At 54.1% G+C, this 26,509-nt stretch overlaps 3 protein-coding genes across 11 annotated transcripts; 1 reads left to right on the top strand and 2 right to left on the bottom strand.

Annotated features, from left to right (window-relative positions):
- The first annotated feature begins 2,803 nt into the window (after positions 1-2,803).
- On the top strand, positions 2,804-9,047 carry PLSCR3 (phospholipid scramblase 3). Of its 4 annotated transcripts, none has more exons than XM_037809486.1 (8): positions 3,745-3,865; positions 4,080-4,245; positions 4,498-4,733; positions 4,823-4,865; positions 4,960-5,180; positions 5,396-5,557; positions 8,019-8,180; positions 8,327-9,047. In XM_037809486.1, the coding sequence occupies exons 2-8, from the start codon at positions 4,239-4,241 to the stop codon at positions 8,381-8,383; spliced, it is 888 nt and encodes a 295-aa protein (XP_037665414.1). In that variant the 5' UTR covers positions 3,745-3,865; positions 4,080-4,238; the 3' UTR covers positions 8,384-9,047. The 4 variants fall into 4 exon arrangements, with proteins under 4 accessions (XP_037665413.1, XP_037665414.1, XP_037665416.1 ...); XM_037809488.1 differs by having other exon boundaries at positions 4,960-5,117; XM_037809487.1 differs by lacking the exon at positions 3,745-3,865 and having other exon boundaries at positions 3,888-4,245.
- TNK1 (tyrosine kinase non receptor 1) lies at positions 9,016-16,064 on the bottom strand. Of its 6 annotated transcripts, none has more exons than XM_037809482.1 (13): positions 15,966-16,064; positions 14,306-14,470; positions 14,139-14,209; positions 13,824-14,015; positions 13,537-13,692; positions 13,170-13,453; positions 12,683-12,956; positions 11,461-11,555; positions 11,003-11,167; positions 10,672-10,763; positions 10,047-10,348; positions 9,869-9,964; positions 9,016-9,778 (listed from the first exon to the last, which is right to left on the bottom strand). In XM_037809482.1, the coding sequence occupies exons 2-13, from the start codon at positions 14,466-14,468 to the stop codon at positions 9,665-9,667; spliced, it is 2,004 nt and encodes a 667-aa protein (XP_037665410.1). In that variant the 5' UTR covers positions 14,469-14,470; positions 15,966-16,064; the 3' UTR covers positions 9,016-9,664. The 6 variants fall into 6 exon arrangements, with proteins under 6 accessions (XP_037665410.1, XP_037665409.1, XP_037665408.1 ...); XM_037809481.1 differs by lacking the exon at positions 15,966-16,064 and adding an exon at positions 15,840-15,963; XM_037809480.1 differs by lacking the exon at positions 15,966-16,064 and adding an exon at positions 15,804-15,932 and having other exon boundaries at positions 10,684-10,763.
- LOC119514610 (basic proline-rich protein-like) lies at positions 15,470-24,999 on the bottom strand. The gene is made up of 4 exons (XM_037810439.1): positions 24,920-24,999; positions 17,236-17,320; positions 16,450-16,629; positions 15,470-16,305 (listed from the first exon to the last, which is right to left on the bottom strand). The coding sequence occupies exons 1-4, from the start codon at positions 24,997-24,999 to the stop codon at positions 15,487-15,489; spliced, it is 1,164 nt and encodes a 387-aa protein (XP_037666367.1). The 3' UTR covers positions 15,470-15,486.
- Positions 25,000-26,509: the final 1,510 nt, after the last annotated feature.

The raw sequence follows: 26,509 nt of genomic DNA on the forward strand, positions 1-26,509 counted from the left end.
GGAATTCCTCCTTTGACTCTCTGACTCTATTAACTCCCCCCTTGCCTGGGTCGGCACTGACAATTGAAAACGCCTGAGGCTTTCTCTAATGAGCTGCTTAGAATGAGAGAAAGAAAAAGGAAAAAGAGCAAAAGTCTCTCCTCAGATCCAGTCGCCAGCCCCCCAGTTTCACCAGGTGACCATGTTGTTAGCCGGTTCTCTGTGCCCCTTTTCTTGGAACACAGCCGTTTTCCAGTATTCTGAGCTCAGCTGTCTCCAAAAGCCTCTGTTTTTATTTATTTATTTATTTATTTTTCCATCAGCCCTGCCTCCTCTCTGTTATTCATGTTTTATTTTTTCCATCAGCCCTGACTCCTCACTTTCCTTTCCTATTTGCTTTGGGTTTATCTGTGCTTGTAGGTTGTATTCAGTAGTCCAAATTTGTTAAGTAAAACTGCAATTGGAGTTCGGTTGAGCTACATTCCCTTGCTCCTGGCAGGGACTGCTGCTTTCTCCCACAGCAACATTTTGCAACTCAACCTGCCCTGCTGGTCAGCGTGGGGGGGGGGGGGGTGTGGGCAGCTCTGCAGTTTGGGGAGCTCTACTTACAATTCTAGGCTGCAATCAGCCATTCCACCCATTCCAGGCTGGTGTACGATGTGTGAGTGGTCATGGATGTCCCCCAGCAGTTGTTCCAGACTATTTACTAGTTATTCCTGGCTATTTACTAGTTGCTCTAGAGGACCAACTAAATTCCACACCTCTCTATACCACCTTCTTGCCCTGCCTCTCTGTTGGCTTGTCCGTATCTTCTTGTTTCTTCAGGTATTTATGATTTTCTGTTGGTCTCGGGGCACTTGCTTATCTTGGTAAGTTTATTTTGGGAAATGCTGGATTATTGAGCATTTATATATAATTTGGCAGAGCTACAGCTTACCAGAATGCACTTTCCCTCCCCTACCAGCAGGTGGCACTCTTGAGCCGCCTCTTACTCTCAAGCCAGCCTTCCCAGAACTACTCCTGTGCACTGGGTGGGGTCCAAATCGGGTGGGGATCCAATCAGTGCATCAGTTCTCTGGGTGCACTGGAGACTACCTGCCCTGGGGGTGCAATATGGGCCCTGTGCAGTTTGGCAGGGAATCCGCTCAAGGGTACCCTCCAGCTCAAACCTGCCCCACTCCTTGCATACGGTGTCCCTCGAGGTGCCATCTGTCCATCTTTCTATCCACGTCCCCACCAGGTACTACAGAAGTCCCTCTATGGCTGCTCACACCCCAAAACCGCGGTCCCGGGCATCCTCCAGCCCCTCTCTAGTTTCCTTCAAGGAGGAGAACCCACCAGGGGTTTTTACACCAGGGAGTGTTACAGGATCTGCTTGGAGTACCACAAAAATAATTCAGGGAGGCTGGCTGTTTTAAAACATGAGAGCCTGGATTTGAACAGGGGCCATGTGGGTAAGAATAGTGTGGATTCAAGAGGCAGCTCAGAGAGGGAACAGATGGAGATATACAGGATGAATGGGAGGAAGGGGACGAGGGTGACCCCAAGCAGTTGGTGTAACCCAACTGGAAGAGGCAGAAGGAGCGGAGCTGTGTTGGACCTGCCCAAACCCAACCCTGATCTACCCCCGCCCCCTGCAACCTTCCGCATCTCAGCAAGAGGCAGCTCCAAACTTCCAGCTGCTCAGGCCAAAAGCCAGAGTCAACTCAGACTTCTTTCCTCTCTCACATCCCACCTGCAAGCCATCATCAAATCCTGGTGGCTCAAACACATATCTGGAATTTGACCTTTTGTTTTTTTTTTTTACCACCTTTGTGTCTGCCACACTGCTCCAAGCGACCATCACATCTTTCCTAGATTTTGGCAAGAGTTTCCTTCTGCCCTCACCTACCTAGAGGCTACTCTTGCCTAAAGCAGCCTGAGAGAGAGATCCTACTAACTAGTCCTCAACCTTGGCTGCACATTAAAATCTGCTGGGGAGTTACTGAAAATAGTGTAATTTAATTGGTATGGTGTGGGGCTTAGGTTAAATACTTAGGACGTATTTTTTTAAGTCAGGGTTGAGAAACATTGTTCCAGTATGAAGTCAGATCATGTCACTTCTCTGCCCAAATCTGCCAACACTTCCCATCTTAACGGGAGTATAAACTATTCATTATCAAGGCCGTTGGTGATCTGGCCTCCTCCAACCTCTCTGACTGTCCCCTCGTTGGCTCCATTCCAGCCCCAGTGGCCTCCTCTGTTCATGGGACGGGTAAGACACACTTCTCCCTCCGGCCTGTGCCCTTGCTAGACTGTCTGCCTGAAAGACTGTTCTCGCAGAAGTCTGCTTGCCTCAATCCTTCCCCTCCAGAAAGTTTCTGTGCTTCTGTCCTCTTCTCAGTGATGCCTTCCTAGTCCATCCTTTTTAACCCCCTGCCCACCACTTCCTGTCCTTCTTAGTCTGCTCTGTTTTTCTTCATAGCACTACTCACTATCTGACTCCCAATGAATTATATTTATTTATTATATTTATTTATTGCATTCTCTTCTAGAATGTAAGCCCTAGGAGACGAGGAATTTTTATCCATTTTGTTTACTGCTTTACTTTCATATAACCTCAAATGCTATCTGGCATATAGGAGGTGCTCAATAAACTTGGTTGAGTAACTGAATTTCTGCATGTTTATGTGCTTTGGTGGAGGCTGGCACAGGGAGTCGGAGGCACTAAGGAACACCAGGGGAAAGGGCAGACATTTGGGCTTGGAGCCAACATGACTGCAGCTGTGTGATGGGTGAGGGGCCAGGGCCAGCCCAGAGGAACATGGACACAGGGACATGCTCATCCTCGTGGCAGGCACCCGGGGTCATCCTGGACCCCTCCGCACCTCCACTTCTTACCCACCAACCAAGAATATCTCCAAAATCTGCCGCTTCTGTGTCCACTGCCACAACGATTGCCTCCGCCCCAGAACTAATGCCAACATCCCAGCCTGGGCGCTCTGCTCTCCACGTTGCAGTTTGAATGGTCCTCCTAAAACACAAACTTGACCTTCTTCCTCGGTCTTAAAAGCCTGCTGCCCTGGGATCGAGTCCGAGTCCCGCCAGGCCCCCTCTGCGCGCAGGCCGGCCTCCGTCTCTAAACTCATCTCCTGCCACTCGCGCGGGAGGCTCCTAGGGCCAGGACGTCCTCACACCTGCGGGCGACTCAGGGCCCCGCCGAAGCGAGTCCCCCCGGGGGAGCCTTCCCTGACCGCGCTCCCTCCTCTGCCCCCTGAGCCTCACTGTGTCACGCGCACGCTCAGGACTGTGACACTGTTCGGCGGCCTGACCCCCGCGTGGCTGGGGGCGCCTGAAGAAGTCATCAGCAGGCTATCTGCGTGGGTCACGGCGGCATCCCGGCCTCCGCACGGACGCACTCGAGGTATGGCCCCAGGGAGGCGGAAAGGGAGCCAGGGGAACGCGGAGCCAAAGAAGGAGTGGGACGCGTGTTCCGCTGCGTCAGCGAGAGCCGGAGGGCCCTCGGGAGGAGGAGCCCGCGGTCCGGCGCGGCCAGGCGGCCCGCGCTGCCCTCCAGGGGGCGCCGAGCGCTCGGGGCCCGCGGCCGTGGCGGCCATCGCTGGGCGGGGTCCCCCCGGGGGTCCCCTCCCCAGGCGCCCTTCCTCTCTGGGCCTCCGCAGCCGGAGCGGAAGGGGCGGAGACGACAGCCACGCTGAGGCGCTCGGGGTCCCGGGTCCGCGGCCCCGCGAGAGGAGAGCCGGCATCCTCTCTGCGCAGGCGCGCCGGCCAGGCCGGGAGGGGCGGGACCTAGACGGGCCGAGGGCGGAGTCAAACCCTGGGCCCGCCCCCAAGAGCTCCTGGGAGCCACACAGTGTGCGTTGCACCCCGGCGAGTCTGGGGGCTTCAGGTGAGCGTGGGAGCACGGAGGGGGCAGGGAGCCCTCGCTCGAGGTCCGGCCGTGGGTCTGGTCGCGGGTCCGTCCGTCCTGTCGCCCGCCGCCGGCCGCCCCCGCGGAGAATGGGAGGACAAAGGGAGGGGGCGGTTCTGGGGCCCCTGGGGGAATCCAGAGTCTCAGGTGCCTGTCCCTGCCCACTGACACTTTCGGTTTCTCCCGGAGTCAGAGGCGCTCCGCCCACGAGCCCCCGGGCTGGCGCCGGGCGCAGCTGCTTCTCCGCCTTTGCCTCCCCGTCTTTGTGTCTGTCCGTGTGTCTGTCTGACTGTCCCCGAGCTCCAGAACTAAGCTGCCGGGACGGCAACCCGCGGACCCCCGCCCCTTTCCCATGGCAGGTGAGTGGGTTCAAGGCCGGGGGGAGGGGGTCTCCGTTATCCCACCACGGACTTGGGAGCCGGGTGGCGAACACATCCTCCGGGAATGTGCTCCGACTGGCTGCACGGGGCCCCTCCCTTCCTCCCGGGGAGCCGCCGCCCTGCTCCCACGCCCCATCTTTCGCGGCCTCTTCCCACCCCATTTTCCTCCCGGTCTCGTGGCGCGGGGGTGAGACTGCAGGTCCCTTTTTAATATCGACCCCTGCCCCACAGGCTACTTGCCCCCTCAAGGTTACGTCCCTTCGCCCCCACCTCCCTACCCGGTGGCCTCCGGGTACCTGGAGCCGGCGCTGCATCCCGGACCCAGGCAGGCGCCGGTGCCCGCCCAGGTGCCCGCCCCCGCGCCCGGCTTCGCCGTCTACCCCTCGCCCGGCCCCGGGGCCGCGGGGTCTGCTGCCCCCTTCTTGCCACTGCCGGGGGTACCTTCTGGCCTCGATTTCCTGGTGCAGGTGAGTGGAGGGAGGGAGGGATGACGGCGCGGGGACCCGCGCGTTCCAGGCCGGCCAGCTGACGTCGGCGCCGCCCTTACTCTTCCTAGATTGACCAGATCTTGATTCACCAGAAGGTTGAGCTAGTGGAAGGTGAGTGGCGGGAGGAGTCGGTTGGGTCGTGACGGGGACAGGGTTGGTAGGCTCCCGGCGCCTGAGCCTCAGGATGTCACCCCCACCCCGGCAGCGTTCCTCCGCTGGGAGTCCTGTAACCGGTATGAACTGCGCTCGGGGGCCGGGCAGCCCCTGGGCCAGGCGGCCGAGGAGAGCAACGTCTGCGCCCGCCTGTGCTGCGGCACCCGCCGGCCGCTGCGCATCCGCCTGGTGGACCCCTGGAACCGCGAGGTGCTGCACCTGCTCCGCCCGCTGCACTGTGGCTGCAGCTGCTGCCCCTGGGGCCTGCAAGAGGTGGGCGGGGATGGGGGGCGCGTGATGGGGCAGAACCAGGGAGAAGGCGTGGCTCCGGTGGGCACGGGCAGGACCAGGGATGAGGCGTGACAAGCAAGGATGGGAGGCTCTAGTGGACAGGAGGGCCACGTGGACAGGAGCTAGAGTGGGAGCCAGTGAGAACTTGGGCCCGGGTGCCCTCGCTGGGCAGTGACCCTGTCTGCCTCCCACCACAGATGGAAGTACAGGCTCCACCTGGCAGCACCATTGGCCACGTGCTACAGACCTGGCATCCCTTCCTCCCCAAGTTCTCCATCCAGGACGCTAATCGCCAGACGGTCCTGCGGGTGGTGGGACCCTACTGGACCTGTGGCTGTGGCACAGACATCAGCTTTGAGGTATCAGGAATAAGGGGAGATACCTGGGAACCTCATGAGGCTGGATGGCCAACACTGAGGTCGAGACCCTGAACCTATCCATCCAAATCCATTGTGACTCCTTCTGCATTTCCAGTTTTTCTCCATCCTGATGTAGCATGGCTTCCTTGTTTTAGAAAGGCATGGCAAGGAGGGTTCTGTCTTAAGGATCAGTGCCGGTTGTTGAGGAACCAGCTCTACGTTGAGGAAAAATCTAAGGCCAGTCTGGATTTGGGGTGAAGGGTGATGACATTGCCATGGGCTGGGCCAGGTGGCTGCTGTGTGTGGCTTGGTGAGCTCAGGCCCTGGAATGAGCCCTAACTAGACTTGTGAACATCCTGTGGCTTGCCCTGCCAACCTACAAGGCCAACTGGTCCTTCCTACCTGGAACCCAGGTGTCACCCTTCTCACCATGCGTTGCTTTCACCAACTTGGAGCCTGAAGACCCCAAGTGGTGAGGGTGAGGCCCTGGAAGCACCTTGGTTTCTAGAAGGAAAAGGCACTCACTGACCCTTGAGTTCTTTAAGGAGTAATTACCTCTGCAGATAAGAAAGAAACAACAGGTATAATCCAGCAGCCACTCCAAAGCTTCTGATGAGCTGTGCTGCCTAACGTTACTTTTAAAAACTGAGTCACCTTGGTAGCCGGAGGAAGTTCTGTGTTGGAAACTGGTTGGGAAAGAGATAACTGGGTGATCCCTGGATGGGAATGTATAGACTGTGGGGTTCCCATAGGACCTGCCTCCCTTTGATGTAATTATGAATGGCCCATATTTCGGGCTGCACCCTTGGGACTGTGGGGCTGGCTGGGATAGGCTCTGCCAGACCCCATGCTCCTCCTCCCAAGGGGACTTCGGGTCTCGCTGATGCAGTGGCACACACTTCCCACCCCTTCTTTGGCTTCATGCTTCCCTGGCTCCCTTTCCGCCTCCCTGGGGCCACATCTCGAGTGAGTCCCTGAGAGGGCCGAGATGCCGTGGTGACCATGCAGGTACCCTGTAAGTGACTTCTTTCAGCTCTGGAGTGCCCCAGAATTGTAGGACAGTGGGGTGAGATAGGAAGGACCTAGAAGGACTCTAGTTCTGGTCCCTGGAGGATGAGCCTAAGATAAGGACCAGCGAGTCGTGAATTACGACCACCTTGGCAGGGCCTGTTGCTGCTGGGCTCAGAGAGACTGTTGGATGCCATGGTCCTCAGACACCACATATGGCTGCCCTCCCCTCTCCCCCTTTAGATGGGCTCAGATCCCATCTCCTTGAGATGAGGCTTGCATGCAGTGCTAACAGGAGCCTCCCCTACTTTGCAGATGAGGGAAAAGGCACCCCTTTGGGCAGATACAGCCCTCCAGTGCCTGGTTGGCTGGTGGAGTGCAGCCAAGACTTCAGCAGCCACCTCACCCTCTCAACCAGGCTGATTTGTCCACCAACCACGGGTAGCAGGGACCTTGGTAACCAAAGCAAACCTAGCCATCAGCCATACACAAATGGGATTAGACTGTATCACACTTTCCCTTCTCCCACCACTGACGTGCAGTCACGTCATGTGCGGCCTATGGAGGACAAACCACTCGAGTCTGAAGCCCGATTTTTGCCGCATACTCGCAGTGTGACCTGGGGTGCCTTGGTTTCCCCAGTGGTCACATGGAAACCCAGGACTGTTGGGAGGGTTCACTGAGATAACGTATGTCTAGTGCCTGAGAGGGGCTTCGCATAAATATATTTTCCCCTGGCCACTCTGCCTCAGGTCTAAAGTTGAGGTTCATGCACCCCTGGTTGGGGGGGGCAGTTCTGGTTGCCATCCCGGCATGGGGGGCCTTCTGCCCATCCTTGGATACCCCCGAGGACTGATAATTGAGACAGGCCTCCCCTGTCCAGTTTTTTAGTCCCTGGTAGGGTCTGACAGATGTCCCTGCCTGATGTTTGTTGAGTGCTTTGGGGGTTCAAACATCCTTTACCTTGCAGCAATCTCGTGAGGCATATATTCTTCAACCCCCATTTTTCCGAGGAGACTGAGGCTGTGGTGTAGCCAAAGCTAGGTCTCTTGATTCCCAGCATCGGCAGCTTTCCTTCACTCCATGGCAACTGCCCTAGTGCAGGGAGGTTTGGATAAGTTCAAGGCTCCCGAGCCCTGACGGGTGGCTAAGGGAACGGGGAGTGTGTTGGGGGGCCTGTGAATTTGTCTGCACTTTTCTATTAGGGCTGCCACTAACCTAAATAGTGCTTTTTGATGCGCTAAAAAAAAGTGCCCCTTTTTTAAGAGATTCCCTGCCACGTTCCAGAGAGTTGTCCTAACAAATACACAAGTCTCTGAGGAGCGCAGTGTGACCGGTGTCCCCTTAAAAGGGCGTCCTTGCACAGTTCATATCCAGTGGTTGTGGGAGGAAGATGGGGGGCAGGGGACGCGGGTGATGTCCTCACAGCCGGTGGCCCTTCCCTCCTCCACAGGTGAAGACGCGGGACGAGTCCCGCAGCGTGGGCCGCATCAGCAAGCAGTGGGGGGGCCTGCTCCGAGAGGCCCTCACGGATGCCGACGACTTTGGCCTGCAGTTCCCGCTGGACCTGGACGTGAGGATGAAGGCCGTGCTGCTGGGAGCCACCTTCCTCATCGTGAGTTGGCCGCCCCTGCCCCCTTCTCCTACTACTCCTTGGCGCTCACCTGCAGCTTTGAGCTCCTCCTGGCCTCCTGCTGGCAGAGGGGACGGCTGCTTTAGGATTCCCAGCTGGACCTCCCGCTGACAGTGCCCTCCCCTCAGGACTACATGTTCTTCGAGAAGCCAGGAGACGCTGGGTCCTCTGCCGTCACGAGTTAGAAGCCACCTCAGGGGGAAGAGACCGTCACCTCAGCCAGAATTCAAGATGGTTGCCTGCCCCGGCCTGGCCCCTCCTCAAAGGCTGCCCCTCTCCTCCGGGTACTCAGCAGGGGACAGACAGGGTGCCCGAGAGGCTGGCGGTCGCGGTGCCCCATTCCTACATTACCTGCCTGGCCTCCTTCACCTGTGGCCCCCACAGAAGCGAGTGTATGAGAACCCTCCCCTCCGCTCCCTCCCTCCACTCTCCCGGCACCCAGGCATATGGCTTTCAAACTGTCCCTGCCCACCCCCTCCCATCCCCCTGCCAGATCTCTGCTCCAGACTGGCCTTTGGAACCCAGGACTTTGGGGTTTTATGTCAGGGCCAGAGTGGCAAAGGGTTCACAGCTCCAAAGAACGGCAGACATGGCCACTCCTTCCCCACAGCGACTCGGCCAATTAGTTTAACCTCACTCTGTGGCACTTTGAAGGGATCCCCATCTCTCCGCCAACAGCTGTAGGGATTGAGCCCCAGTGCCAACTTCCTCTCCCCCTTGGGCCCTGCCCACAGCTGGTGCTTGCTGCAGCTTCCTGTGCCTTATTTAACCACCCCTTTCTTCCCCTGCCCTAGGAAGGAGGCTGCACCTTTGTATGTTATATTCAGATAAACTTTGTAACTTTTTGGACATTGGAGGGTGTATGTAATGGGGCGGGGGAAGGGTAGAAGAAAGAGTCGGAATGGGAAGAAACACAGGGAAATATGGCAGCTGGGCTGGGGCTGGCCCTTCCCACCATCCATGTTACCAGGATCAATTGTCCTTAAGTCCAAGAGAGCAGCTTTCGTCACCCACGATGGCCCTGGACAAGCCATGGCCCAAGTCAATATGGCTACTTTCATCACCCAAGACGGCTGCTCCCATAGAGTCCAGGGTGGTGGCCGATGGCAGTGCAAGATGGCTGTTCCCGTGGTCTGGTATGGCCACCACTCTGTGGCAAGTAGAAGCTTCCTCTGGGTATCCTGCTCCCCTCCCTCCTCGTCCTCCTCGTTTGGGCACGTGGAGGGCAGAGTGGACTAGACCCTGCTATGGCCCAGCCAAGGGAACCTGAGCCCTCAGTGGCCAAGGGGCAGGGTGCAGAGGAGACACTGCTCAGGGCCCAACCCTGGGCTCCCCGTCGCTGTCAGCAGCAAGGTGGGAAAGACTGCCCCTGCCAGGTTCTTGTTCTGCTTCTGCTTGGCCCCACATGCCAGGCCATGAGGGGTCCAGGCTTTCCACACTGGTGCCCACGTCCAAGGGTGCTGAGCTCAGGGCCGGGCCAGGACGTAGCGGCTGGCAGCTGAGAGGTCCCACTGGTAATGCTCCAGGATGCGCCGGCAGTCAGCTCGGGAGCGGCTGCTCAGGTGGAAGAGCTGATCTACCTGTGGCGACAGGAGGGAGGGCAGGCTGAACTGGCCGCCCAAGGGCAGGGGCAGGAGGGGGAGGAGCCCGAGAGAAGGGACTGGCTCTACCTTGAGGTTCCGGACGGCAGAAACCACCTCTCCCCCAGTGGCTCTTAGTGCTGCCTGGCACTCCTGGTAGGTGACTCCGTGCACACTTAGCTCCACCTGCGGGACACAAAGCCTCATCAGGCCCCTGCCCCAGCCTGTAGCCCCTTCTGGACACCAGGCCATTTCAAGAAGCCCTCACCTTTAGAATCTTCCTCTGCCAATCCGGGTCGGGTAGGAGGTCTCCTGGGGAGACAGTGGCTTTGCTGACTCCAGGCGCTCCCATGGGGTGACTGTGTGTGGCTTCTCTTTTGAGCCAAGGTGGCTGCTCCCTGGGGAGCTGGCCGGGCTGAGAGGAAGAGCTGGAGGCAAAGGGTGGGCGGGGTGGCAAGGTTGGGGGTCCCTGGGACACAGCTTTGGCATGTCGAACTTCAGGGGGGCTTGAACCACCCCCTGTGAGCCGGGGGCCCAGGGACAGAACAGATTCCAAGCTCTTGGAAATGCCTGCAAAGTCAAGAAAGGAGCAGCTTGAGACGGAGCCCCGAGGCGAGGCCCGGCCTTCCTCCCACGCTCCCTCTCTGTGCTGAGCTGGATGGCTCTGCAAACACAGAGGAGGGCCCAAAGAACTGAGAGCTTGGGGGGGGGGGGGGGCAGAGCAGGGAGACTCTCTTTGGTAGGGAAGCAGGGGAACTTCATACCTCTTAAGACCTTAAAGGTAGCTGAGAGGTCAACAGGCAGAATTTGGGGGAAGGAAATCACATATGCAAAGGCACAGATTCTGGGCAGGGGGCAGAACTGGAGGGATGCTCTTGATCTCTTCGGCTCACCAGCGTGCCCACCTTTCATCCTCTGTAGGGGCTCAGTCCTTCTCTGGCCCTGTGCTGGAGAATGACCCTGAAGCTTTGTCTTTGCTCTGTCCCTGTAGGAGTGTGATCCGGTTCATTCTCCACCCCACATGTCAGCAGCCTCCTCTCCCAAAGAAACTCTGGGGCTCCAGAGTTTTGAGTTTTGAGACTCAGGGCAGAAACTCTAGCTGGGTGGCAAGTCCAGCCCCACTTCCAGCTTCGATCTGGTCCCCTCCCCAAGCTTCCCTTCCAGAGAACTTTCTGGACTTGATTTCCCTGGCCCGGGGCTGCCCCCTCCCTTTCAGGTCCTCACCCATCTGGGCTTCCCTGGTGTTGCTCCTCCCGGGCAGGGAAGTCTCTGTGGACTGGGTGGGTGGCCGCTGAGCCCCCCGAGTCTACCAGCGTCACTGCCAAGGCTGGGAAGCTGCCCACTTTGAACGTGCGGCCGTTCTGGCCCTTCCAGGTTGTGGAGTCAGGGCTGTGGGAGGAGGAGCTCGTGAAGGGGATGGGAACGAGGGGGGCAGTGTGCCACGGGGCTGTGTCTGCCTCACTCACACAAAAGGGCTCTGTGGGCCAGCGGTGGCTCCAGGAGGGAGGCCAGGGCCGTGTTGGGGCTCACGGGGCCCAGAGGCAAGGCGAGGAGAATAGACAGAGGATCAGGGCTCAAGCAGCCTCGGAGAAGCAGAGAGGGGACCCGGAGTGAGGGAGGTGGGGAGGGGAGCTGGTATATCCAAGTGTGAGGGTAGTGTTCAGAAGGCATGGGGCTGTCACCTCCCATCAATGATGGTGATGGGGTCCCCGGGCTCCATCCTCAGGGCTCCTGGCTCTGTGACATCCCTCACACAGCGTCCCTCAGGAGGCCAGGCCTACGGAGACAGGAAGGAAGGCTGACTGGGCTTGTGGCCTGGACCAGAAGAGTATCGGCAGGGGAGCGGGGAGGAGAGGACACTCCTCTCTGTGCACAAACCAACCAAACCCACGCCAAGTGTGTCCTCAGTGCCAGGCCTGCGGTGGGACTATCTCTGTCCCCAGTTTAATCCAGTGAGGGGGTAGGCTTGGATCCCATGCTGAGCTGGACCCAGCCCAGGAGTCACAGAGCAACAAAGGGACTCCCTGTCCCTTCCTAGGGGGACCAAAGAGAGAATCATCCTGGACACTGCCTTACTCCTCGCCCAAGTCCCCCCAAGCACCTCCGGGCCCTTTCCACTTCTCTCCAGCCCCACTGCCTTGGCCCTGTTGCAGACCTCCTCACCCCACTTTGAATTCACAGCCATCTTCCATATCATTCTGGTCCATTCTTGCACCAAGCCAGAGTGATATAACCCACAAAGTTGGCTAGTAACTCCTCTGCTCAAAAGCCTTCTACGGCTTCCAGGTACCCTCAGAATAAAGTCTAAAAACCCCTTTAAGAGTGGAGTATAGTGACTTAGGAAATGACCCCGTAGTCAGTTTGTTTCAAATCCCAACTCCTAACTCTGTGTGACCAGAGGAGAGTCACTTAAACTGCCAGTGCCTCAACTGCCCCATCGCTAAAGTGGAGATGCTAATCATTACCTCATCGGGTCTAAATGAGTGACCACACATGCAGATACACGTGAGGCCCTTACAGCCACATCTTCCACTGATCAAGTGTGACATGTGCGAGCTATTGTTATTAACATGCCTTACACATCCCTCCATGAACAGCTTCTGCCCACATCTCTGCTGCCTCATTACTTGGATTTCCCCCTCCCACGCTGCAAGGCCCACCTCAACCTGTTCTCTCCTCCACCCCCCATTTCTCTGGCCCAGACAGACCCAGCCCTTCAGCCTGCATCCGTGTAGCCGCAAACTGCTGTCCCCCCAGGGCCCTGAGCTCCCTGTAGGCAGGCTCTGAATCTCTTTTGTTCAGAACAGCTTCCCAGAGCTCACTTAGACTCGTGTTTGAAAATCTGGGAAGAGAACAGAGTTCAGAAGAGTCTGTGGCGTATTTGGGGAGGTGGGGGATCCCCACCTCTCGGAGCAGCCCCTCCAGGTAAGGAAAGCCAGGCCGGTCAGCAGGGTGGGGGGCCCAGCAGCGCAAAGCGAGGGCGTAGAGGGCCCTAGAGCAGAGCGCGGGTCTAGGCAGCCGGGCTCGGTCCTTCTCCAGCCGCTGCAGAATGAGGTACGGGGGGACGCCGGCCCAGGGCTCCTCGCCCCCGGAGAACATCTCCCACAGCGTCACCCCAAACATCCACACGTCCGAGGCGGAAGAGAAGGCTCCGTGACGCAGGCTCTCTGGGGCACACCTGCGGAAGTGGGGCTGAAGGGGGCCCAAGAGGAGCCCCTCGGAGCTCCCACCCTCCATAAGCCCCCCACCCCCCTCAGCGCTCTCATGGTCCCAGAAGCCCTCTTCCCCAATCCCTCCCTGGCGCGCCCCTCGGTCCCAGTACCTCCCATCCAACCCCGCCCCTAGCCACGGCCCTCCCGACCCGCCCCCCACTGCGGGGCGTGCCCCTCACCAGGCGTAGGGAATGGGTCGGGGCCCGCCCATGACGTAGCGCCCCCGGGCGCCGCGCAGCGGCCGCACCAGCCCGAAGTCCGCCACCTTGATGGTGCGCGGCGCCACTAGCAGCAGGTTGCGCGTGGCGAGGTCCCGGTGCACCAGCCCGCGGGCCCCCAGGTACGCCATGGCGCCCGCCAGCTGCCGCAGGAAGAGGCAGAGCAGGGCCACGGGCAGCGGCGGCGCAGGGGCGGGCGCCGTGAGGCGCGCGTGCAGGGAGCCCAGCGGCGCCAGCTCCGTCACCTGCGGGACACAGCGCCGCGTGAACCGGCTTCCCGTCCCCGCCCCCGGGGCCGTCCAGGGAGCCGGGGTCCCCTTCTGCTCACCATCTGCAGCGGCTGGCCCAGGACGAGGCCGTGCAGACGCAGCACGTGTGGGTGCTCCAAGCTCATCATGACCGACACCTCTCGCAGGAAGTCCCCCAGCTCTGTGCCCACGGGGCCTTCGGGACCCACTCGGAGGGACTTGACGGCCACTGGGACCTGGGGGTGTGAGGAAGCTGCAGATGCCCAGGCACCCTCAGGAACAGCTGTGCCAGAGCAGAGAGGGCAAACAGAACAGGGGTCAGCTGGCCCAGATACCTGGGATAAAGTGGGGGTCCCGGGACACTCACACTCTGCCCGTTGGGCAGTGTCCACAGCCCGCGGTGCACCACCCCAAAGCATCCGGAGCCCAGCAGCTCTCCTCTGCGCACAGCACCCTCTGGGATCAGACACTTGAGTCCCCCCTCCGGCTCAGGGGGGTACGGAAGGCTGTCTGGGGGTGGCGTGGCCTCCTTCTGTTCAGGGGCAAAACCCCCAAGGATCTGAAAAAGGGGTGGGTGGGGGGATCAGGGTGCATGGTCTTCATGGGCCTCTCTGCCACTCAGCCCACCCCATCCCCTGGCCTCGGCCATCCCTCAGAGCCTCCGAATCCCCCGAATGCATACCTTGTAGACCCAGTTCTTAGACTTGAAGCCTGAACGGTGCCTTTTCAGAGCTTCCATCAGTCTGCGCTGGGCTGGGGGAGGCCAGAATCAGAGGGCTGGGGGCTGGGGCTGGGGGGGCTGATGGGCTGGGAGAGGGACACCGGAGCCTTGGGGCAGGGGTCCCTTACCGGGCCGGCCCATGCCAATGCCATCCAGGTCCTCAGGCCTTACAAAGTCAAAGTGCTCTGGCCGAGTGACATTAAGCTCCTCCAGGATGGGTCGGTAGAACTGGGCCAGCTGGATGTCCCGCAGCAGCCGCAGCAGCCACGGGGAGCCCACCTCGGGGAGCATGTCTGGAGAGGGAACCCGTGAAGCTGAGGGCACTTCCTTCAGACACTCAGCGCAGGGGGCGCCTAAAGCTCCCAGACCCCAGAGCTGTAGTCCAGCTCTATCCCCAGCTGTCCCAACCACTTGGGTACAGAGGGAGGGACGCGGAGATAGCCAGGAACCTGCCTCTCTCACACACACCCCAGGGAGAAGGCTCCCCACACCTGAAACCTTGAGGTACTCTACCTGCCCTCACCACCTGAGAAACCTGTCCTTCTCACACCTGAGATTTTAGTCCACTGCCCGCTCCTACTCCAGACTCTAGGTGTGTTGCTTACCTCACTGCTGGGATACTGTGGCCCTCTACCCCTGGACACCAAGGACATCCAGATACACTGCCATTTTACAACTGAGCTACCCGGATGCCAGTGCACAACTCACTCATACACACCTGAGACCCCTCCCCTCCTCATAGGAGACAATTTGGTCTACCAGGCATACCCAGATATGCGAATCACACCACACCTCACACTGCTGCACACACACCGAGGCATACAGATAGATATATTACCAGGCATGCTGGAGACACGCAGATACACTGGCCCCTGAAATCCGAGACATTTCAGTATGTCACCATGAAACACCAAGTCTTCTGTCACGGCAGTTCACTGTTTCCACATGCTGAACATATCTAGATACACTGCCCCACACATCTGAGACACCAAGGTCTATGAGGTCCACCATATGACACACGCATCAAGGTAGAGTGTCCACACCTACCTGAGGTATGCAGGCACGCTGCCCTGCCGCCCCAGGTGCCCAGGTACATTGCCTCTTCCACACCAGACATTTAGAATCGAATGGCCGTTTGTGATGGGCTGCTGAGCTAAGGCCTGCGCTAGGCTCAGTGCTGCCTACAGAGCCACCCTCAGCTGCCAGGTGCACAGTCCCCTCCACACCTACCTGAGCCCTGCCCGCACCCCTGAGTCACTCGGTGTAACTGGCTGCAAGGCTGCTCCTCCAAGCTTTGATAAATAAAGCTCTAGGCCCAGGGTATTGGCCTCCCACACAGACGCCCTTCCCTGCCACGCACCTGAACCCTCCCTCCCCCCACTTTACTTAAGCGAGGAGAAAGCAGAGGACCCGAGGCCGGGCGGGGACGGCAGCAGCAAGGCGGGCGAGGAATCGGACGCACGGAAGTAAAGCCGCGAGAGAGGACAGCCGGGGTCTGGGTTGTCCCTGGGGCTGCGAAGCAAGACGGGGAGAGCGCGGGACGGGGAGGGGAAGGACCCGGGGAGGGGCGTCGGGCAGGGCCGGCAGCCCCCGCCCCGGGCGCACACCTTCCACCTGGACCCTCACCTGGCGGAGGCGCCACACCTGGCGCAGGATCCTCACCTGGTGGAGGTCCCTCACCTGGCGCAGGATCCTCACCTGGCGCAGGATCCTCACCTGGCGCAGGATCCTCACCTGGCGGAGACCCCGCCCCTGGCGCAGGACCCTCACCTGGCGGAGGCCCCTCACCTGGCGCAGGATCCTCACTTGGCGCAGGATCCTCACCTGGCGGAGACCCCGCCCCCGGCGCAGGACCCTCACCTGGCGGAGGCGGAAGCAGCGGTTGCGGAGCTGCTCCGGATGCCGGAACGAAACCTCCAGAAGGGCGGGCGGCTGGGCGGGGCGGGAGGCCGCGGAGGGCGGGGACCTGGCGGCCGGCCCGGGGCTGGCTCGGGCCGCGTCCGCAACTCCCTGGGGGCACAGAATGGGGGCCGGGAGGGCGGCCAGCGGGCCCCTCTCTTCCAGGCCCGAGGGGCCCACACACCTTGAGAAACCTCCTCTCCCCGGGCGCCCATGGCTCGCCTGCCTTCTGCAAAGAAACATTCACACCCCAGCCGGAACCTCGCGTCTCCGAGTCCTGCCCCCCGACTCTCTCCCCATTTATAAATCCCTCGTGTCTCTCAGCCCCAGCCCCGACCCTCACCCCTCTTAAATAAGCACCTGAGATGTGTACCTGCAGTCCCGGCGCTGGGAATACAAGGCCAAAGCGGACAGAGCCCCTGGCCTCTAGTAGGGGAGAGAACTTCCCAGAATTCTTTACCGAGGAAGGCCTGGCAGCACAGGGTGCTTTGGAAGGTGCCAGGGCAGAAAGGTGGTTTTTTTGCAGAAAGTCAGCCCCCAGCCTAGCCGGGGTCTAAGAGAGAAGCAGTTGTCCTTTTGCAGCTGGACTTCTGTCCCATGCGCTGCCCAGGAGAACACCTTTTGTGCTGTCCCCTGGGGTGGAATGTGGTGGAGGCCTGTGGGGTGGAAACAGGGCCAGGGAGGGGGCAGAATTTCTGAGAATTTCTGAGCCCCACCCAGCTTAGGTCAGCACCCCCCATGGCTGACACTTCCTGGCCTCCTGCCAGGGTGAGTCCTTGGCCCCACCCCCACCCCAAGGCATCCTTTGCCCCCCGCAGGGCCCTGCATGTTACCACCTGACTTTTAGCCACAGGGACACAGTCCAGGACCCTGCAGGAGGCTCTGAGGAGGAGCAGGCCCTGTCCCTTGTCCTCAGGGATCCCTGGGAGGAAGCCACCAGTCTCGGGAGAGGCAGCTATTTGAGGAAGCATGTGCCAACACAGCCGCTGCTGACCCTGGTCTCTCGCAGAGAAAAGCCTTCCCCATCTTGGCAAACACATGGGATATTCCAGGGTCAGTAGGAAAATCTTCATAATGCAGTGCTACGTGTATTGTTTTCTAGACAATTCTCTTGCCCGCCAAGCAGGCCAGCTCATCCCATTGTAATCACTTCCCTCACATCCGCCACCCCAGACAGGCTGGGGCTGGGGCTGGGGCTGGGGCTGGGGCTGGGGCTGGCTTGCTCAGCAAAGCACTCTGGGAACCTAGAAGTAGAGGCACGTAATAGGTTCAGTGCATGTTGGCCATGAAGGAATCTTCTCAGTCTAATCGTCCCTCCCTTGAGATGCTTTGTCTTTTCTCCCTGCTTTTAAGAGATCATTGTCTTTTGGTGTTTTGTAGTTTTACTGCAATGTGCCAAGGCATGGATTCCTGTTTATTCCACTCAGTGAGTTGTATTTCCTCTGTCTGTGAATTCACATATTTCATCAGTTTTGGAAAATTCCCAGTCAGTGTCTCTTTGAATATTCCTTTTCTTCCATTCTCTCTATCCTCTCCATGCCAGACCAGCTCCCCGAGTCTGGATACTTTGGGGAGTCTGATTAGAAGGACTTTATACCTTTTCATTCGGTCCTTCGTGTCTCTTTTCCATTCCTGTGTCTTGGCTGAGCAATCCATAGAATCTCTTCAGATCTGTCCTCCGGTTCATTGATCCTCTCTTCAATTATGTCTGATGTGCTGTTTAATCTACTCACTGAGGGTTTTTGTAATTGCTGTTGTGTTATATTCATATAAATGGTATTATAAGTTTTATTCTAGTAGTGCTTTGTTGAGATATGACATTAGTAATAAGCACAGATTTAACTGTACAGTTCAATGAATTTCAGCCAATTTATGTACCCAGGTTACACAGATAAAGATCCAGAATATTTCTGTCATACAACAAAGTTCCCTTGTACCCATTTTCAGTCAATCCTATCCCCCAGAATTAACTAGTCTTCTGATTTCTAGAATCTGTGGATCACTTTTGCTTGTCCTTGACATTTTATAAAATGGAATCATGTCTATCTTTTGTGTCTGGCTTCTTTCCTTCAACTAATGCTTTTGAAATTCATCATGGTGTCATATTAGTAGTTTATTTTTATTGCAGAATAGTATTCCAATTTCTTGTTGCTAGACATTTGGGTTATTTTTATCCATTGGCAGGTTTTTATAGCTTTATTGAGGTATAATTGACATTCAATAAACTACTGGTATTTAAAGTATGCAATCTGATAAGTTTTGACAAATGTATACACCCATGAAACCATCACCATAATCAAGATAATGCACATAATCATCATCCCCAAAAGTTTCCTGGTGCCCCTTTCTAATTCCTCCCATCCCTCCTTCCCTTGGCAACCACTGATCTGCCTCCTGTCACTATAGACTAATTTGCATTTCTTAGCATTTTAACTAAATGGAATCATACTGTATGTACTCTTTATTGTCTAGCTTCTTTCACTCAGTATAATTGTTTTGAGATTTATCCATGATGTGTGTATCAGTAGTTCATTCCTTTTTAGGGCTGAGTAGTATTCCATTGAATGGATGTACCACCATTTTTTATCCATTCATTTGTTGATAAATATTTGGGTTGTTTCCAGGTTTGGGCCATTACGAACAAAGCTGCTATCTATGATGGCCCTTGCATAGTCTTTGTGTGGACTCATGTTTTCATTTATCTTAAGTAAATACCTACAAGTGGAATGGCTGAGTCATATGTCAGATGGTCATATGTTTAAATTGTTCAGAAACTACCAAACCATTTTCCAAAGTAGTTGTACCATTTTATAGCCTTAAAAGCAGTGTAAGAGTGTTGGGGACGATTAAGGTAGCATGTATAAAATCCACCCTCAGCGATGCCGGAGATATGCAACATGGCCGCTGGGGCTGATGCAATAACAGCTTAAGTTGCCCTCAGCCTTCTTTACGGAAGTGATAGCCGTTCGCGCCTAAGATTGGCGCCTAGAGTGCTAGCTTTACAATCTGCCTTCTACCCCAGCAACAGTAGCTACCAATCCTGTGCTAGCCTTACATCTGCCATCCGCCCTAGCAACAGCAGCCACCAATCCTAGACCGCCACCTGCCCTTGCTAGCCACTCCCCCTCTCTCCTAGAGTATATATGCTCTGCCTCTTCAATAAAGATTTGCAGCTTGATCAGAAACTTGTCTTGCTGTCATTCCTCGTGTCTCTTGTCCCATACCATTCCTCCCTCACAGGACTCGGAGCCTTCCGTTGAACGTCCCGCGGGTCGGGACATATGAGAGTTCCAATTACGCTCCATCTTCACCTACACTTGGCATATCAGTCTTTTTTATTTTATCCCTTCTAGTAGGTTGAGTAGTGGTATCTTGTGGTTTTAATTAGAATTCACCTAGTGATTAATAATGAGGGCACCTTTTCATGTGCTTATTTATCATCCAGATATCTTTTTTGGAGAAGTATCTTTTCAAATCTTGTACCCACTTCTCCCCACTGGGCTGTTTTCCTTCTTGAGTTGTAGGCACTCTTTCTATATTCTAGTTACAAGTCCTTTCTTGGGTATATATTTTGTAAATATTTTCTTCCAGTCTGTAGCTCTGCCTTTCATTTACTTAACAGTGTGTGCTGGTTTGTATATATTATGTCCCCCAGAAAAAGCCATATTCTTTATTGCATTCTTGTGGAGGCAGATGTATTAGTGTTGATTAGGTTGGAACCTACTGGTTCAGTGTCCATGGAGATGTGATCCACCCAACTGTAGGTGATAACTCTGGATAATTTCCATGGAGGCATGGCCCTGCCCAGTCAGCGTGGGCCTTGTTACTTGTTACTTGTTACTGAGCACTGTATAAGCTCCTACAGAAGGAGTGCAGAGCAAGCTGGAGCTGAGACAGACATTTTGAAGATGGCCATTGAAAGGTGATGCTGACATTTTGGAGAACGCCATTTTGAAATGCAACCTAGGAGCAAGCAGACGCCAGCCACGTGCCTTCCCAGCTGTCAGAGGTTTTCCGGATGCCAATGGCCTTTCTCCAATGAAGATACCCTTTGTTGATGGACACTTTATGACCTTAAGACTGTAACTGTGTAACCAGATAAACACCCTTTATAAAAGTCAACCCATTTCTGGCGTTTGGCATTCTGGCAGCATTAGCAAACGAGAACACAAAAGCAAAAGCTTTTCATTTTCATGGAGTCTTAACTTAGTTTTTCTTTTATAATTCATGCTTTCTATGTCATATTTAAGAGTTTTTAACTTCAACTATTACATTTTTCATTTATAAAATATTTTTTTGGTTCTTTTCTCAAATCTTCCTGGTCATCTTTTTTTTTTTTTTTTAGTCCTTTGTTGCCTTCTCATTTTTTCATTCCATATTCTCTTTAAATGTTTTATTCAGTGTTTTTTTATTATTATTATTCTGGGCCTGATTATTCCAATTTTTTTATATCCTTACAGGTCTAAATCTTCTCTTGGTGGATTGTTTCCTTGTGTGTCTAATAACCTTTGATCATGAAATCATATTTTATTGAACTTAATTGATAGGAATTGAAAGGCCTAAATTTGAGATGTTTTACTCCGAAAAATCTCATTTGCTTCTGCCAGGATCCAGGGGCTGCAGCTAATCTGAGACAGCTTTCGATTCTTTTATGAGTTGTAGGTTAATGCAAGAGTCTTGAATTCAGCTTCCTTACCCTGCAGTTTTCTCACAAATTAGTCCCCAATGTGTGCACTGTCAGAAGCAGAGGTTCTCAGTGCATGATCTATTGCATGAATGAGTCAGTGAATGAATGAATGAATGACTGCATTAGCCCTCATATGAGGAAGAATCAATTGAAAGGGATTTGGGAATAAGCAAATGTTCTTACTGGACTGGACAAAGCTATGATGACTTCATGAAAAACCTTGAAGATATGTTGAGTGAAAAAAGCCAAATACAAAAGAATAGATATTGTGTTATTTTATTTATATGATTATATGAAATAACTAGAATATACACATCCATAGAGACAGAGAGTAGATTCCAGGTTATCAGGGGTGGTGGGAAGGAGAATGGGGAGTTAATGCTTAATGGGTATGGACTTTCTGTTTGGGGTGACGGAAAAGATTTGGAAAGGGATGTCAGTGATGGTAGCATAATATTGTGAATTTAGTTAATGCTATCCAATTGTATGCTTGAAAGTGCTTAAAATGAGAAATTTATGTTGTATTTCTATTACCAAGATAAAAACTAAAAAAAGAGAGAGAGAGCAAGACTTCATGAAAGAGGTAGGATGTCAGCTGAGCCTGGAAGGGCAAGTCAGATGCTGTAGGGCTTTCCAGGCTGAAGGGATGGAACAACTGATGTCCATGTTCCTGATGGGACACAGAATAGCCCCAGGAGCTTCTCCAGGAGCATATAAAATCTTATTTTCTTCTGAATGCCCAGTGTCCCCACAGATCTGGGTGCACTAGAAGTCCTCATGTATGGGAGTTGAATGAACAAAAAATGCATAAATGGACAAATGAATGCATGGGGGCACATGGGGAGATATGGCGTCAGAGGCAGCCAGAGGGGTTGTCAGAGGCCAGACTAGGCATCAGTTCTTCGTTCCTGCAGACTTTCACTGAGCGTCCTCTCCATGTCAGGTTCCGGAGACCCAGGTGGACCAGCAGACCCAACCCTACCCTGGTGGACCTTCATTCTACAGGGCTCTGCAGAGCCCAGGAAGGAGCTTGAGCTTTACATGAAGCCACTGGGGACAAAATCAGCCCAATGCAGTGAGAGGCTGGGGACAGTTGAGAGGGAAGCAGGGACCATGGAGGGAGGTAGAGGCTGGCCCTGCCTAGGCCTTGGCTAAGGGATGGAGAGGAGGCTGCAGATGGAGGGCATGGTAGATTGGACTCCTGACCTGTACACTCCACTGTGCTCCAGCAGGACACCAGGGGCAGAGGCTCAACCCCACTTTTATCTTTGGCTTGCATAAAACCCTGGGAATTAGAGGCCTCTTTAACCCCCCCCCCCCATATATTTTTTACTCTTGGGGTTAAGCTTCTCTCGCCGCCTTTGCCCATAAAGGAGGGTGGGTCACAGCCTGAGAATCTTCACCACCCTCAGGGAGCACCTCCTCCAGGCTAGGATGGGGCATCCCGGATAACACTTAAGTCTGGAGGCCCAGGGCTGGCATCGTCCCCCTCCATCAGCCTTTCCCTGACCTCTGCCCTGCTCTGCAGGCTCTGTGTCTAAGAAGGATGGGAACGCTCCTGGCATCAGGGCCAAGTCTTCCCCTGCAGGGCAGAGAACCAAGAGGAAAAGCAGAGAGGGCACCAAGTTTCACGCACACACGCGCGTGCACACACACACATACATCTGCCATTGGCCTTGGGTGGATGGTGAGGAGGGGCACGGGTGGAGACCCATCCCATGCAGAAGAGTTTCTGCTCCTATCCCAAACGAATTTAGTGCCTCCTTAGCTTCTCCTTTTCTGGTCCAATCCCAGAGATCTCTGGGCTCTCCTGGTTCCACCGCACCCACCCCAACTTCTCAATAGGGAAAAGCACCTCCATGGCCTGGCTCTCTGCCCTCTGAGCCTGTGCAAGGTGGTTTGCTCTGTTTGGAAGAGTCTTTCCCTCTATGCCCACCCCTGTCCCAATCTGCCTTACTCCTGTCTGACCTTGCTAAGTGCCAGAACCTTCTCTAACCGGTCAGGTCTTTTCTTCTCCTCCCCAAGGCTCCCATTCTTCCCCATCATTGCACTCATCGCTCTGATAGAATTTTCCAGCAACATGTCTGTCTCCTCTGCTGGACTCTAAGCTCCAAGAAGGCAAGGACTTCACCTCACCTGGGCCTGGCTCATGTGATAATTGCTCAGTCATCTTTGTTGTACAAATGGATGAGACAGAGTCATCTGGGTAGACTGATGCAAAGGATATTTTTGAAATCAGGCACTTCTTTGCAGTGGTGATGGGGATGTGAGTTTCCACATAATCATCTTCCTTGTGATGAACCCTTCCCCATCCCATTTTGGAACCCCTTGGTCCCCTTGGTTGGCTCTTCTCTGACCCTTGGATAAAATCTCCCCATATCCATCTCTCCGGACCCATCCTGTCCCAATTTGCATTGACCTCACTAGTTTTTAACATCTTCAATCTGCCTCCTTGAGTTTGTCTGGTGTTTTACTTTTGCAAATGGAAGCATCATCTCCGCCATCTTCCTTGAGTCTCGTGTGAAACAGAGGGGCCTTAGCATGAAAGCTCAGACCTCAGCTCTGGAGCCTATGTCATGTTTCCATGCCTGTGTTTCCTACCTTCAAGATGAGTCGACTAGGAATGTCTGCCTGATGGGGTTATTGGAGAATGAAATGTGCCTACGTGTGCAGTGCTTAGATTCCAAAATGGCTGCCAATGACCCTCTCCTCCTGGTATTCACACCCTTTGAAAGTTTCCTCTCACACACTTTTTTTAAAGCAGTTTTATTGAGATATATTCACATACCATACAATCCATGCAAAGTGTACAATCAGTGGCTTTTAGTATATTCACAGAGTTGTGCATTCATCACCAAGGTCAATTTTAGAACATTCTCATTACTTCAAATAGAAAACTCCCATACCCCTCAGCAGTCACTGCTCAATCTCTTTATCCTTCCTCATTCTTCCATAACCACTGATCTATTTATGCCTTTATAGATTCATTTATATTTTATATAAATGGAATCATACAATGTATAACACTTTATGTCCATCACATATCAAATGTGATAGAAATTCTAGCTCCCCATTGTCTACCCTCAGTGTAATCCTGGGAACCTATATTCGAGATTCTAAGTCAATGAGTTTGCTAATTATAATTAGTTCATATCAGTGAGATCACACAATATTTGTCCTTTTGTGCCTGGCTTATTTCACTCAGCATAATGTCCTCAAGGTTCATCCGTGTTGTCACATGTATCAGGACTTTATTCCTTTTACAGTTGCATAACATTCCTTTGTATGTATATACCACATTTTGTTTATCCATTCATCAGTTGATGGACACTTGGGTTGCTTGCATCTCTTGGCAGTTGTCTCACACACTTCTGATCAGGGTTATGAGAGACAGCATGACTTCATCATTGCTCTCTTGGATTACCTTCTCTGGGGGAAGCCAGCTGCTGTGTTGTGAGGGCATTTAAGGACCTCTAGGAAGAGGTTCACATGGCGAGACCTGAAGCTTCCCGCCAACAGCCAACACCAACCTGCCAGGCATGTAAGGGGCCATCTGAGAAGAGGGTCACCCAGCCCCAGCCAGGCCTTAGATCTCTGTAGCCCTGACCATCATCTCAACTACAACCTCCTAATAGACCTGAAGCTAGAACCCCAAATTTCTAATCCACAGAAGCTGTGAAGTAATAAATGTTTTTGATTTTAAGCCGCTAAGTGTCAGAATAATTTGTTGCACAGCTGTAGGTAACTAACACAACATGTAAAATGTTTGGAATGGTGTCTGACACAGCCTCCACCCACGTTAGCTACCATTGGCTCCACTTCACAGGTAGGAAGACTGAGGCTCAGGCTTGTGAAGTGATTGCTGTTCTTAGTTCACATAGCCAGGAAGTGGCAGGGCCAGCCATGTCATGAATCCTGGGGTCTTTAGTGCTAAATTGTTGGCTTCTTTCCTTGCACCCCTGTTCCGGCTATCAATTGTTGAGTAACGAAAACTAGTGTCATAAAATAATCACTATGATGGTGGTGGACACTCTGGTCAGGAATTCAGATAGGGCACTGTGGGGATGGTCCATCTTTCTTTCACGATGTCTGGGAACTTAGGTGAAGAAATTAAGAGCGTGAAGACTTGAGAGCAGGGGCTGGAGCTATCACTCACGTATCTGGCAGTAGTTGCTGGGTTTCAGCTGGGACCCCTCCGTGTGGACTCTCCATGGAGCCTGGGCATCCTCGCAGCATGGCGACTGGTTCTAAGAGCGAGCATCATCCCAAGAGGTAGGAAGTGAAAGCTGCCAGTTTCTTAAGGCCAAGACCCAGAAGGAGGTGTGGTGTCACTTCTGCCATATTCCATTGGCCAACCCATCACATCCCAGATTCAAGGCAAGGGGACGCGGCCTACGTCTCGATGGGAGGTGTTTTCAAAGAATTTTGGGGACCTTTTTAAAACTGCCACCCCCACAGCAGCCTCCCTTGTTTGGTGAGGGGCTCAGAAAAACCACCTTGCCCTGGTGGGCCACACGCTGGTGGGTTGACCTTATAGGCACAGAAAATAACCACCAACTCCACTAGGCTCCTGTGCCACATACGCTTAGGAAGAGCTTATGCAGGGAGGGCACATCACAAGGGCTCAGAGAAGGGGCTGAGGCTGTCAGGGATGCTCCCTGGTGCCCGGCGTGTGCCAGGCACAGAAAACAAGACACAAAGCCACAGTTTATAGGGCAGTCCAGGGCTCGAGGGAAGATGTGTAACAAACCACTACCACGGATGGAAAAGTTTTGGTGCTGGATGGTGGTGATGGTGGCACAACATTGTGAATGTAAATAACACCATGATTTTATACTTGAAAGTGGTGGAAATGGGAAATTTTATGTTGTTTATATGTTACAATAAAATTTAAAAAAACCCTAGAACTGTACATAACAAAGAGTGAACCCTGATGTAAACTATGGATCCTAGTTAATCCTATAATATTGGCTCATCAATTCTAACAAATATACCACAAGTGCAAAATGTTAATAGGGAAAGCTGTGTGTGTGAAGGGGGTTATATGGGAACTCTATACTTTCTGCATGAGTTTTCTGTAAACCTGCAACTGCTCCAAAAAAGGAAAAAAAAAAAAAAGAACCACTATGTCGACGGTGCCAGTTTGGAAACATTATGTCCCCCGAGAAAAAGCCATGATCTTTTGATCCAGTCTCCTGGGCTACTGGGATTGGGTTGTTTCCATGGAGATGTGACCCACCCAACTGAGTGACGCCTTTGGTTAGGGTGTGACTTGTGATTGAATGTTTCCATGGAGGTGTGGCCCCACCCATTCAGCATGGGCCTTGATTAGTTCATTGGAGTCATATAGGACCTCAGAGCTGTAGCTGAGACAGAAATTTTGAAGATGGCTGTTGGCAGCTGATGCAGACATTTTGGAGAATGCCATTTTGAAACGCAACCTGGGAGCAAGCAGACGCCAGCCACGTGCCTTCCCAGCTAACGGAGGTTTTCCAGACACCAATGGCCATCCTCCAGTGAAGGTACCCGATTGTTGATGCTTTACCTTGGACACTTTCTGGTCTTCAGACTGTAACTTTGTAACCAATTAAACCCCCTTTATAAAAGCCAATCCGTTTCTGGTATTTTGCATGACGGCAGCATTAGCAAACCAGAACAGTCAACCTAACAGGTGTCACAGCTGAGAGGTACCTGGAGAAGGGACAGTCTACTCTGCCTTGGGGGCTCAGAGGGGCTTCTCGGAGAA

Source organism: Choloepus didactylus, chromosome 18 (assembly GCF_015220235.1).
Source record: "Choloepus didactylus isolate mChoDid1 chromosome 18, mChoDid1.pri, whole genome shotgun sequence".
NCBI classification, from domain to species: domain Eukaryota; kingdom Metazoa; phylum Chordata; class Mammalia; order Pilosa; family Megalonychidae; genus Choloepus; species Choloepus didactylus.

Excerpts from the sequence above, each read along its gene's own strand:
- TNK1 (XM_037809479.1), bottom strand. The coding sequence starts at position 15,294 with ATGTCTGGTGTGGAAGAGGCAATGTACCTGGGCACCTGGGGCGGCAGG. Across the intron at positions 14,210-14,305 it reads CATTGGCATGGGCCGGCCCG|CCCAGCGCAGACTGATGGAA; the intron begins GTAAGGGACCCC and ends GGCCTCCCCCAG. Across the intron at positions 10,764-11,002 it reads CACCAGGGAAGCCCAGATGG|GGACAGAGCAAAGACAAAGC; the intron begins GTGAGGACCTGA and ends ACACTCCTACAG.
- LOC119514610 (XM_037810439.1), bottom strand. The coding sequence starts at position 24,999 with ATGCTGCGAGGATGCCCAGGCTCCATGGAGAGTCCACACGGAGGGGTC. Across the intron at positions 16,630-17,235 it reads GCCTGTCTGGGGTGGCGGAT|ACCCCGGCTAGGCTGGGGGC; the intron begins GTGAGGGAAGTG and ends CTTCTCTCTTAG. Across the intron at positions 16,306-16,449 it reads TCCCAGCGCCGGGACTGCAG|AAGGCAGGCGAGCCATGGGC; the intron begins GTACACATCTCA and ends GTTTCTTTGCAG.
- PLSCR3 (XM_037809485.1), top strand. The coding sequence starts at position 3,385 with ATGGCCCCAGGGAGGCGGAAAGGGAGCCAGGGGAACGCGGAGCCAAAG. Across the intron at positions 3,866-4,075 it reads GGCGAGTCTGGGGGCTTCAG|TCAGAGGCGCTCCGCCCACG; the intron begins GTGAGCGTGGGA and ends TTTCTCCCGGAG. Across the intron at positions 4,246-4,497 it reads CCGCCCCTTTCCCATGGCAG|GCTACTTGCCCCCTCAAGGT; the intron begins GTGAGTGGGTTC and ends CCTGCCCCACAG.